Consider the following 13283-nt stretch of genomic DNA (forward strand, 5'->3'; position numbering starts at 1 on the left):
TTCATTGGATCCTCCAGAAGGCTGTAATGCAGCTCAGATCCATTCCAGGGAATTCAGCTTTTGCTTATATATTATGTGGTGATGTACAGTGATTGCTATTACTTACTTCAGGGCCTGTACTTGGTGGAGGCCTTAACCCCTTAAGGACTCAGCCCTATTTCACCTTAAGGACCAGGTCATTTTTTGCAAATCTGACCAGTGTCACTTTAAGTGCTGATAACATTAAAACGCTTTGACTTATCCAGGCCATTCTGAGACAGTTTTTTCGTCACATATTGTACTTCATGACACTAGTAAAATGAAGTCCAAAAAATCTATTTTTGTTTATAAAAAAATACCAAATTTACCCAAAATTTGTAAATTGCAAATTTCCAAGTTTAAATTTCTCTACTTCTATAATACATAGTAATACCTCCAAAAATAGTTATTACTTTACATTCCCCATATGTCTACTTCATGTTTTGGATCATTTTGGGAATTTATATTTTATTTTTTGGGGATGTTACAAGGCTTAGAAGTTTAGAAGCAAATCTTGAAATTTTTCTGAAAGTTTCAAAAACCCAATTTTTAGGGACCAGTTCAGATCTGAAGTCACTTTGCGAGGCTTACATAATAGAAACCACCCAAAACTGACCCCATTCTAGAAACTACACCCCTCAAGGTATTCAAAACTGATTTTACAAACGTCGTTAACCCTTTAGGTGTTCCACAAGAATAATGGAAAATAGAGATACAATTTCAAAATTTCACTATTTTTGGCAGATTTTCCATTTTAATTTTTTCCAGTTACAAAGCAAGGGTTACTTTAGTTTACAGAAACACCCCATATGTGGTCGTAAACCGCTGTACGGGCACACGGCAGGGCGCAGAAGGAAATGAATGCCATACGTTTTTTGGAAGGCAGGTTTTGCTGGACTGTTTTTTTTGGCACCATGTCCCATTTGAAGCCCCCCTTATGCACCCCTAGAGTAGAAACTCCAAAAAAAAGTTACCCCATTTTAGAAACTACGGGATAGGGTGGCAGTATTGTTGGTACTAGTTTAGGGTACATATGATTTTTGGTTGCTCTATATTACACTTTTTGTGAGGCAAGGTAACAAGAAATAGCTGTTTTGGCACCGTTTTTATTTTTTGTTATTTACAACATTCGTCTGACAGGTTAGATCATGTGATATTTTTATAGACCAGGTTGTCACGGACGCTGCGATACTTAATATGTATACTTTTTTATTTATTTATGTAAGTTTTACACAATGATTTCATTTTTGAAGCAAAAAAATCATGTTTTAGTGTTTCCATAGTCTGAGAGCCATAATTTTTTCAGTTTTTGGGCGATTACCTTGGGTAGGGTATGATTTTTGCGGGATGAGATGACTGTTTTATAGGCACTATTTTGGGGTGCGTTTGACTTTTTGATTGCTTGCTATTACACTTTTTGTGATGTAAGGTGACAAAAAATGGTTTATTTTAGCACAGTTTTTATTTTTTACGGTGTTCATCTGAGGGGTTAGGTCATGTGATATTTTTATAGAGCCGGTCGATAGGGACGCGGCGATACCTAATATGTATACTTTTTTTTAAATTTATGTAAGTTTTACACAATAACAGCTTTTTTAAAACAAAAAAAATTATGTTTTAGTGTCTCCATATTCTGAGCCATGTTTTTTTTATTTTTTGTGCGATTGTCTCAGGTAGGGGCTCATTTTTTGCAGGATGAGGTGACTGTTAGATTGGTACTATTTTGGTGGGCAAACGCCTTTTTGATCGCTTGCTGTTGTACTTTTTGTGATGTAAGGTGACAATTTTTTAATTTTTTATTTAGCACAGTTTTTATTTTATATTTTTTACGGTGTTCATCTGAGGGGTTAGGTCATGTGATATGTTTATAGAGCCGGTCGATACGGACACGGCGATACCTAATATGTATATAACAAAAAATTCCCTATTTTTTACCTTTTTTTTTTTTTTTTAACTTTATTTGGGGAAAATGAAGTTTTTGTTTATTTTTACTTGAAACTTTACATTTCTCGCCCATTCCATTGGGGGACACAGACCATGGGTATAGCTTAGGCCATTACTAGGAGGAGACACTATGCAAATAATAAAAAACAGCTCCTCCTCCACTGGCTATACCCCCATGCTCCAACAGGAGGACCTCAGTTTTAGCTTGGTGTCGGATAAGGAGGTGATACTCCTGCTCATGCAGGGTTGCCCCTGTAGTTTTTTCTTCTCCTGTTTGTTTTTTTTCTAAACAGAGGACGCAGGGTCGCATGGTGCGTCCCTGGTCTCTCAGCGGAGCGAGCGCCGGGGTCGAATGGCCGTCCCCGGCTACCTCCCTTTTCCCCCAGAAGATAAGTGGAACCGGGCTCGACCTGCAGCTCCGGTGGCCTACCAGATCCGGGGTCACCTAGTCCTGCCCTCTATCCAGTGCACTGCCACTTCTTGTGCCAGATGACTGAAGAGGTGACCCCCTGCTGGTCCGGTACAGAGGGTGAAGACTGCAGGACTCAGATAAGTACATCGGCTCTCCTGCAAGCTCCCCCTCCCCCCGTGCGCAAACTGTCACACGGTTCTTTAGGGCTTACCTGTGGATCTGGGAGGGCCGGCTGGTTGAGAGGGAGGAGGGATTCCTTCTTGTTCACTGCATTCTGGCGGTGGGCGCCATTTTCGGAGCCGGGGTCTGCCTTTTTTCATAGTTCCCGCGCACACACGATTTTTTTCCGCACAATTTTTTCCGCGCGATCCGTGACGTGACTGGGGGGCAAAGCCTATCACGTCAGCTCCGGCACTTCCTCTTTGCCTCAGCGCTTCTCTACTCTTGAATGCTACTCCAGCTCCTCACAGGTCACGGTAGGACAGATAGTGTTTCGCAAAGCTGTAGGAGACCCTGACTCCGGGATTGCCGCCATCATGCCGCCAAGACCTGGGGCCCCCAAAAATCTAAAGCGACACCTCAGGTCCCACTGGGATCCTGTAAGGTCTGCTGCTTGCCACTATCGGTTACAGGCTCCTGTGACTCTTGCCTTGCCTTGGGACAGGATCATCCACCTCCTCCTCCCCCTCCACTAAACCAGCCCAGTCCCTCCTCCGCCCCTTCGGAGCCCTCCTGGGCCTCTGCCATAGCTAGGGCGGCCGCGGACTTGGCCCAAGTCTCGCGCGCGGCCATTGGCTTTATAGAACGCATGGCGGCCACTGATCCACCGCCTGTGGTGCCTGTGGTTAGCACCGTTCCACCTCCCGGTGCCCCCCACAGAGGACGCTTGACCGTTAAGAGGCAGCGCACGCAGCAGCATCCCTCCTCGGGTGACTCTGCTTCCCCCCTCTCGCCTGGAGGCGTGTTCAGCCTCTCCCTCTCGCAGGGATTACAGGTCTGAAGGGGAAAGGTCCGGCTCGGACGAGGACACGGACCCGGAACCCTCACCTAAGCTCTCCACCATGGTGGCAGACTTGGTCACGGCGGTACGTGACACCTTTGACATCCAGGGGGAACCTTCTTCTACTAGTAGCCAGGAATTCCCCCTCTTCCATTCCAGAAAACCGGAGGCAGTCACATTCCCCATTCATGGCGAGTTCGCCAAGGTCCTTTCTAAGGCTTGGGAACGCCCTAATCACCGTTTTATTCTGCTACGAGGCGTATGGATACTCTTTATCCTTTCCCGGCAGATAATGTGCAGCAGTGGTCTTCTCCTCCTAAGGTCGACCCGCCGGTGGCCAGATTGGCTAAGAATACGGCAATACCAGTCCTGGACGGGTCCTCCCTACAGGACTCCGTTGACAGACGTTTGGACTCTCTTTCCAAAGCCATATTCTCTCTGGCGGGCACAGGTCTGCGGCCCGCGTTCGCCTCGGCCTGGGTAGCCAGGGCGCTTTCGGTGTGGTTGCAGCGCCATCATCAGGACCTCGCGGAGACACCCTAAACTTCATCCTCCAGATGTCCCAGGCGACAACATTCCTCTGTGAAGCCTCATTGGACGTCAGCACTCTCTTTGCGCGGATTTCGGCCCTCTCGGTCACGCAGCGCAGGGATGTCTGGTTGAAGGTCTGGGACGCCGACGCTTCCTCCAAGCGCTCCCTCACTAACCTCCCCTTTGCAGGCTCCAGGCTCTTCGGTGCTAAGCTGGATGAGATTATCTCTGACGCTATGTGGGGGCAAGAGTACACGCCTGCCCCAATCTAGATCCAAGCGCGCCTTCAGAGCTCGCCCCTCTGGCTCTAGAAACCCGTCCTTTCGACGCTTCTCCTCCTCCAGGTCTGCGACAGCCCCCTCCTCTGGCAGCGCTCAGGACTCAAAAAGCCTTCCTTTAAGCCTCAACCTTCCTGGCGCCCGCGGGCACAATTCCAGGGGAATTCTGCCCGCCCCGCGGTTCCCAAGCAGTCCTCCGCCTGAAGTGGCGCCCCCACCGCTCTGCTCTCCTTTCAGCATGTCTGGAGGGCTCACGTTCAAGACGCCTGGGCCCTGGAAATTGTAACTTCCGGTTGCAAGATAGAATTCGTTTCCAGACCTCTGGAACGTTTCTTTCCTCAAAGAAGGAGGGATCAGTGCGTCCGGTCCTGGACCTAAAGCTGTTAAACAAGTCCCTGTGGGTGCGGAGGTTGCGGATGGAATCCCTCTGCTCAGTTATTGCTTCTCTTCTTCCAGGGGAGTTCCTCGCGTCGGTGGACATCTGGGACGCCTATCTGCATGTCCCTATCGCAGAATCTCACCACAGGTTCCTGCGCTTCGCCATTAGCGACTGTCATTATCAGTTCGTCGCCCTTCCCTTTGGGCTGGCGACAGCCCAGCGGGTATTCACAAAGATCTTGGCGCCGATCATGGCGCTTCTTCGTATCAGGGGCATATCTCTGCTGCCCTACCTGGACGACATTCTCATAAAGGCTCCCTCTCGTCCCCAGGCCGAAGACAGCGTCAGGATCACTGTTCAGACTCTGCAACAGTTCGGCTGGCTGATCAACTTCCCGAAGTCCTCTCTCCAACCTTCCGAGAGGGTGACCTTCCTGGGGATGATTATGGACACTACTGCAGCCCGGGTATTCCTCCCGGATTGCAAGTTTTCACGGATACGGGAGTCGGTGTCTCGCCTTCTGCATTCCCCGTGTCTCTCCATCCGGGAGTGCATGCAGGTTCTGGAGCAGTCCCCTTTGCCATGTTTCACACTCGGCCTCTGCAGCAGGCGATCCTGTCTTTCTGGGACAGGACATCGAAGGGTCTGGACTCTCGGATCCGCCTTCCTTCTCGGGTTCGCATGAACCTCCCGTGGTGGCTGTCTCCTCAGAATCTGACTTCGGGGAAATCCTTCCTCCCAATCTCCTGGACAGTCGTCGCCACCGATACCAGTCTCCTGGGTTAGGGCGGCGTTCTCCGAGCTCGGACGGTTCAGGGGGTGTGGTCAGAAATGGAAGCCCGCCTTCCGATCAACATATTGGAGCTCAGAGCAATTTTCCTCTCTGTCTCATTGGACCCCCCGCCTAACGGGTCTCCCGGTAAGGATCCAGTCGGACAATGCCACAGCCGTGGCCTACATCAATCATCAGGGCGGAACCCGCAGCCGGTGTGTATTACTCATACAGCTTCCGGCCTGTGAGATCCAGGGGGCTGGATCTCACAGGCTCATCACCGGAAGGCAGCGCTGATGCCTAAGGAAGGCATCGCGCTGCCTTCCATGCCATCGGGTCCCCCCACAGCCGCATGGGGACCCGATGGCACCGCCTATCGCCGCCGCAAACCTCAGGTAAAGCCGCAAACCGCAGGTCTGAATTGACCTGCGGTTTGCTGCGATCGCCGATGCAGGGGGGGTCACATGACCCCCCGACGTTGACAGGATGCCTGCTGAATGATTTCAGTGGACATCCTGTTCCGATTAACCCCTGCCGCGCCGCAATGTAGTTTTAAAGTTAGGACGTACCGGTACGTCATGGGTCCTTAAGGACTCGGCAAACATGGCGTACCGGTACGTCCTAAGTCCTTAAGGGGTTAAGGTGACCACCGTCTAAGGCTACTTTCACACTGGCGTTTTGGGCTCTCACAAGCTGTCCAAAACTGATCAGTTTTGCCCTAATGCATTCTGAATGGAAAAGGATCCGCTCAGAATGCATCGGTTTGCCTCCGTTCCGTCTCCATTCCGCTTTGGAGGCAAGCAGCGTTTTGGTGTCCATCTGACGAAACTGAGCCAAGCGGATCCATTCTGACACACAATGTAAGTCAATGGGGACGGATCCGTTTTCTATGACACAATCTGACACAATAGAAAACTGATCCGTCGTCCATTGACTTTCAATGGTGTTCAAGACTGATCCGTCTTGGCTATGTTAAAGATAATACAAACGGATCCATAACTGATCCGCTCCAAACGCGAGTGTGAAAGTAGCCTTAGGCTACTTTCACACTTGCGTTTTGTGCGGATCAGTCTTGGACAAATCAGTTCAGATAATACAACTGTCTGCATCCGTTCAGAACGGATCCGTTTGTATTATTTTTAACATAGCCATGACGGATCCTTCTTGAACACCATTGAAAGTCAATGGAGGACGGATCCGTTTTCGATTGTGTCAGTTTGGCTCAGTTTAATCAGACTGACACCAAAATGCTGCAGGCAGCGTTTTGGTGTCTGTCTCCAAAGTGGAATGGAGACTGATCGGAGGCAAACTGATGCATTCTGAGCGGATCCTTTTCCATTCATCATGCATTAGGGCAAAGCTGATCCGTTTTGGCCCTGAACGGATCTCGCAAACGGAAAGCAAAAACGCCAGTGTGAAAGTAAACTTATGTGTATGAGGGTGTCCTGAATTTTCCCTATGACAGATGTTTGGGAGGCGGGATCAGGATCCAATCCTTTTGTTAGGGGATTTGAGCCGCCGCTAATGTTGTCTGGTCGCATCTTAAAGCTCTATTAACCTGCCCAGTGTTCAGGCAGATGCTTGTTTGCATTGGCCTATTACACTCGTTTATCATGTGATCGGCAGCATGTGGCCCAATTATTGATAACGAGCATCCCCATGCTCGCAAAATAATAACAATATTTATTTATATAGAGGCACCATATTCCGCAGGGCTTTACAATTAATAGGGTTAATGTACAAACCAAAAGACATCACAACATAAGTGGCTAAGGTTACATTCACAATAACGTATTTTTGTTTCCGTGTCCGCTCAGTTTTTTTCTTTTGCGAATAGGATGCAGACCCATTCATTTCAACGGGTCCGCAAAAAATGTAGACCGCACACACGGTTGTGTGAATGTAGCCTAAGAGTCAGGGCCCTGCTTGCAAGAGCTTACAATCTATGAGGTAGTGGGGATGACACAAAAGATAGTTGATTGATATGTGGTAAAGCCATTATTGTACTGAAAGCAGTGGAGTAGGCCGATCTGCTTCGGGTGTGTGGACCGCCAATCAGCTGTCTGAAGAGAAAGCACTTTGTTCTCTTTAAACAGCTGATCGGCTGGGCTGCCATTTGATATTGATGACCTGTCCACAGATCAGCAATCAAAAACACGGTCACGGCAGCATTTCCGGATCCATCTTTATTACTTCCACAATGTGTACTCTTTTTAGTACAAGTAATAAAGATGGAACCGGAGATGCTGCCGCGACCGTGTTTGGACCGCTGAGGATCTGCGGCTGTGGTTGGGCTTGTGCATTTCGGTGAGGTCCGTGGGTGCTACTCTTCAACTTTTTATCTTATACTTTTCTCAGGATAGGTCATCAATGGTGCTGAGCGAAGCGAGCTTCGGATGCGTCATCCAAAGTTGCTTCGTTCAAAACTTCGGAATAATACTGTACAGAGATTCATCTCTGTACAGTATTAGAATGTATGGGCTCCAATGAGCCGAAGTAAGTTATTCACAAAGTTGCGCGTGACTTTGTTGAATAACTTCGGTAATTGAATTTATAAGTGGAAACCACTTTAAACTTTAAACCGAACTCTGCTTCGGTTCCGACTAGTTTTTAATGATATTAGCTGTAGTTTGGGGCCATTGTACTGCTGCAGAATAAATTTGGAGCCAAGATGTTTGGAACAAACTTCCTGCTAAGTTCACTGTTGTTTAGGCTTGAGCGAATCGAGCTTCAGATCATAGATCATAGATCCGAAGTCAATTCGTTCAAAAACTTTGATGTTAATGCTGTTTCTGTACAGCATTAAAATGCATTGGCTGCGTGTAGCCAAACTTTGTCTTGCACAAAGTCACGAAGTGGGCTTTGGTACCGAGGTACCAGCCAGTACCAAAGCCCACTTCGGATTACTATTTTAAAATGTTTTTAAATACGCAAATTGGAATACCGTAGTAATTCACCGAAGTATAGCGCGACTTTGGCCAAGACTAAGTTAGCTCCACGGAGCCAATATATTTTAATACTGTACGGAAATAGCATTAACACTGAAGTTTTTGAACGAATCAACTTTGGATCTATGATCCGAAGCTCTATTCTCTACTGTTGTTTGTTTAATTTTTTTATTTATTTTTATCTTTTGCTTTCACTGTAGGTCTAAAAGGCTGTCCAAAGGGGATGTAAAAAATGTAGCTCGGAGGTATCAAACACCTGCTCAAGACAGTGAGGATGAAGAGGATACCTTGCTAGACAGAAACTCGTCTGGATGTAAGTTAAATTATAGCATTTGCATTAATAACCCTAGTCAAATAAATTGACTATAGACCTACATTTGTCACCAGACACGCACAGGTCCATACGGAGCAGTTCTTCGTTCAGGGGACTCTTTAATAGCATTGGCACAATACAAATTGTCAGCACTTGATGTACTGAACATACGGTAACTAGCTCTTTTCTGACAAACTGTAACATAAATATGGCACTGCATAGGATCTGATCCAGTGATAGGCTCAGCTTGAGAAAGACTCAATCACCTTAAAGGGGTTGTCTCAACTCCAACTTTGATGGCACTACCTACCTGTCCCACCTACCTGCGCTCATCTCGAGAACAAGCTCACTGAAGTGAAGGAGAGTACAGTGCGCTCTCCATTCACTTCTGTGGGACTCTCTAAAACAGCAAAGCGAGCTTGCTTGGCCAATTTTGCAAATCCCATGGAAGTCAGTGGAGAGGGCCTCTCCTTCACTTCTGGGGGCCCCAGAGGTGGGATGCACACCTATCTGACTCTGATGGCATATCCTAGTGATAGACCAACACTTGTAAAGGATTGGTTAACCCCTTTAAAGGGGTAATCTGGTTGTTTGAAGTTAGGAGATAACTATTAGATCGGTGAGGGTCCTACCACTGGGACCCACACCGATCATGAAAATGCCCCCCTACCCTCTGCAGCCCCTGAAATGAACAAAGCAGCCGTTTGTACATGGCCTCTCCATTTATTTCTATAGGAGTTCTGGAAATATCCGAGTCCAGCCCTCGGCTATCTCTGGAACTCCTATAAAAATAAATGGAGCAGCCGCTCTGTTCATTTCAGGGAGCTGCAGTGGGTACGGGGCCCCCGTTCTTGTTATCAGTGGGAGTCCCAGCGGTAGGACCCCCGCCGATCTTATAGTTATTCCCTATCCTGCCGCCTGCTCAAATCATTGAGCAGGCACCTTGGCTGGCACCCCCCCGTGTAGGCGATCGCAGCAAACCGCAGGTCAATTCAGACCTGCGGTTTGATGCGTTTCCAGATTATTCGGGTCTCTGGGAACTCGATAACCAGGAACAGAATGGTCATCGGTGGTGTGGTAATACACCACCAATCACCATCCTTAGATCCTGAGAGGTGATGGTGACATCACCTCTCAGGATCGCTCTCATTGGTCGGCTGGTCGGGCGGTTTATTCAAATTATCGCAGCGCTCCTCTCCTCCTCCTTTTCAGTCCGGAGCCCGAGGAGAGAGGAGCGCTGCATCGTGTCTCAGAGCCAGCACCCCTTCATCTGTTCACAGCCCAGGATCCAGCACCCCATCTGTGCCCCAGCACCCCCAGGTATTTAGGGAAAGGCTAGGGAGAAGTTAGATTAGGCAGGGATATTTAGGAAAAGTTAGTTGAAGAAAAAAAAACTGTTTTGGTTGCATCACCCTAAATTGGGTGTCTGGGGTCTACAGCACAGCAGCACAACTTTTTTGGGGTGCAGGCAGTTTTTTTTTTTTTGGTGTGCGTATGCTGACTGTGGCCCGCACTCTTAGCGTCTGGCCACTGTTAGCGCATCGCACACCCCACCGCTGATAAACTTTTACAGTTGATTAGCGATTTTTTTTTTTTTTAATTCACATTTTTTCCCCTTTTTTAGTTTTTTCTTTTTCTTTTATTTTTTTATCTGTTAGGTTTAGGGTGAGTTCGCGAACACCCGTGCCCCCACACACACCAAAAATAAAGATTTACTTGCACGCACGCACACACACACACACGCAGACACACACTCCCCTATGGCCCACCGGATGTTCTCGGCCGAGGAGGCATACGCCCAGCTTGTCTCCGAGTCCGAGAGTCCCAGTGAGGACGAGGATGACCCCACTTTCCTGTTGTCATCCGCGTCATCATCTAGCGATGATGAGCCCCCAAGGCGGCGGAGCAAGGGGACCGCCATGCTAGGGACCCTGTGGCCCACCCTAGTACGAGCAGCTCTGGGGCTCGTACTAGTTTTCTGGCCCACCAGTTAAATCCACCGGAGCCCCCTGCCGGTGAACTTGTCTGGTGTACCCCAGAGCGTTATGAGCCCGTGATTCCTGATTTTGAAGGCCAACCAGGAATCCAGATTTCCACAGTGGGCTTTACTGAATATGACTTTTTTAGTCTTTTTTTCAGTGACCACTTTGTAAATCTAATGGTGGAGCAAACAAACCTGTATGCCCAACAGTTCGTTGCTCAACACCCGGGCTCCTTTTTGGCTAGGGCCGGTGGCTGGACGCCGGTCAGTGCAGCTGAGATGAGGACGTTTTGGGGCCTCGTGCTGCACATGGGCCTAGTCAAGAAACCTAGTATCAGGCATTACTGGAGTGGGGACGTCCTCTACCAGACCCCACTTTACAGTACGGCCATGACACACTCCCGGTTTGAGGCCATCCAGAAATGCCTGCATTATTCAGATAATGCAGCATGTCCCCCCCCCCCCCCCCCCCTCCCCCTCCCCAAGGTGATCCTGCCTATGACCGCCTGTACAAAATCAAGCCGGTCATCGATCACTTTGGGACCAAATTTGTACAGGCCTATGTACCTGGAAGGGAGGTCGTGGTTGATGAGTCTATCATTGCGTTCAAGGGGACACTCCTTTTCCGCCAGTATGTTCCCTTTAAGCGGGCGAGGTATGGCGTGAAGCTGTACCAACTTTGTGAGAGTACCTCAGGGTACCCTCACAAGTTTCGTGTGTACGAGGGGCGAGATTCCCGTATTCAACCCCCAGAATGTCCCCCCACTCTGGGTGTTAGCGGGAAACTTGTGTGGGACCTTATGTACCCACTGCTAGATAAGGGTTACCACCTGTACGTGGATAACTTTTATACTAGTATCCCCTTGTTCCAGTCCCTGGCCGCCAGATCCACGTCCGCTTGTGGGACCGTGCAGAAAAATCAACGCAGCCTTCCTACCTACCCCTTCCAGGTACCTATCCCCAGGGGTGAGACCTGTGCCCTTACCACTGGAAACCTGTTGCTGGTCAGTTATAAGGACAAGAGGGATGTCCTTTGTACTGTCCACAATTCATGGTAACTGCATCACCCCTGTCCCTGTGCGAGGTACCGCGGCAATGGTCCTCAAGCCCGATTGTATCGTCGACTACAATCGGTATATGGGAGGAGTTTATCTCTGTGATCAAGTCCTCAAGCCATATAACGCTATGCGCAAAACCCGGGCATGGTACAAAAAAGTTGCGGTCTACTTGGTGCAGGTTGCCATGTACAACTCTTTTGTGCTGTCCCGGACCGCTGGCAACACAGGGACATTCCTTCAGTTCTATGAGGCAGTCCTCAAGGCCCTGATCTTTTCTGACCGGGAAAGAGCAGGTCGGAGTACCTCGGGAACTGTAGGCGCCCGGATCGTCTGTGGCCAACCCTTTCCAGGTGTGGTCCCCCATACTGGAAAGAAGGGACGGACCCAAAAAAAGTGCAGAGTGTGTCATAGGAGGGGGATACGGAAGGACACCACTACTCAATGTGACACGTGCCCCGATCATCCGGGCCTCTGCATTATTGGTTGCTTCAGGGAGTACCACACTTCCATGGAGTACTAAATTTATATCCCAATTTAGCCACTGACAATCGGATAAAAAACAGGTTCTCAGACTTAAGACACTAAAACAAAAAAATAAAAAAAAATTTAAAATATTATTTTGTAAAACTAAAATAAAAAAAGTAGACATATTAGGTATCGCCGCGTCCGTAATAATCTGCTCTATAAAAATACCCCCCCAACCCCTCAGATGAACACGGTCAAAAAAATAAAATAAAAACGGTGCAAAAAAAAGGTGTTTTTTTTTTTTTGTCACCTTACATCACAAAAATTGTAATAGCAAGCGATCAAAAAGTCATATGCCCCCCAAAATAGTGCCAATAAAACCGTCCTCTCATCCCGCAAAAAACGAGCCCCTACCTAAGATAATCGGCTAAAAACAAACAAAAAAAATGACACTTAGTCTATGGAGATACTAAAATGTTTTTTTTGTTTATAAAAAGATAATGGTGTAAAACATAATTTTTTTTTTTTTAAAAGACATATTAGGTATCGCCGCGTCCGTAAGAATCTGCTCTATCAAAATACCCCCCCCCTAACCCCTCAGATGAACACGGTAAAAAATAAAAACGGTGCCAAAAAAACAATTTTTGGGCAAATTTTCAATTTAAATCCGTTTTTTTCCAATAACAAAGTAAGGGTTAACAGCCAAACAAAACTTAATATTTATTACCCTGATTCTGCAGTTTACAGAAACACCCCATATGTGGTCATACAGCAGTTTACGACCAAACGGCAGGGTGCAGAAGGAAAGGAATGACGTATGGTTTCTGGAAGGCAGATTTTGATGGCCTTTTTTTTTTTTGCCACCATGTCCCATTTGAAGCCCTGCTGATGCACCCCTAGAGTAAAAACTCCATAAAAGCGACCCCATCTAAGAAACTACACCCCTCAAGGTATCCAAAACTGATTTTACAAACGTCGTTAACCCTTTAGGTGTTCCACAAGAGTTATTGGCAAATGGAGATGAAATTTAAGAATTTCTATTTCTGGTAATCTTGCCTCACAAAAATGTTATATAGATAAACCAAAACTCATATGTACCCTAAAAATAGTCACAACAAAACTGACACCTTATCCCGTAGTTTCCAAAATGGGGTCACTTTTATGGAGTTTCTACTCTTGTGGTG

General features: G+C 47.6%; 1 protein-coding gene across 2 annotated transcripts in view; it reads left to right on the top strand.

The window, feature by feature from the left end:
* KIF7 (kinesin family member 7) overlaps positions 1 to 13283 on the top strand; it is a 71266-nt gene that overhangs the window by 33756 nt on the left and 24227 nt on the right. For both annotated transcript variants that reach the window (XM_040414153.1, XM_040414154.1), the window contains exon 9: positions 8483 to 8595. In XM_040414153.1, coding sequence (XP_040270087.1) covers positions 8483 to 8595 — 113 coding nt within the window. The remainder of the gene's footprint in view (positions 1 to 8482; positions 8596 to 13283) is intronic.

This window comes from Bufo bufo, chromosome 1, assembly GCF_905171765.1.
Source record: "Bufo bufo chromosome 1, aBufBuf1.1, whole genome shotgun sequence".
Taxonomy (NCBI): domain Eukaryota; kingdom Metazoa; phylum Chordata; class Amphibia; order Anura; family Bufonidae; genus Bufo; species Bufo bufo.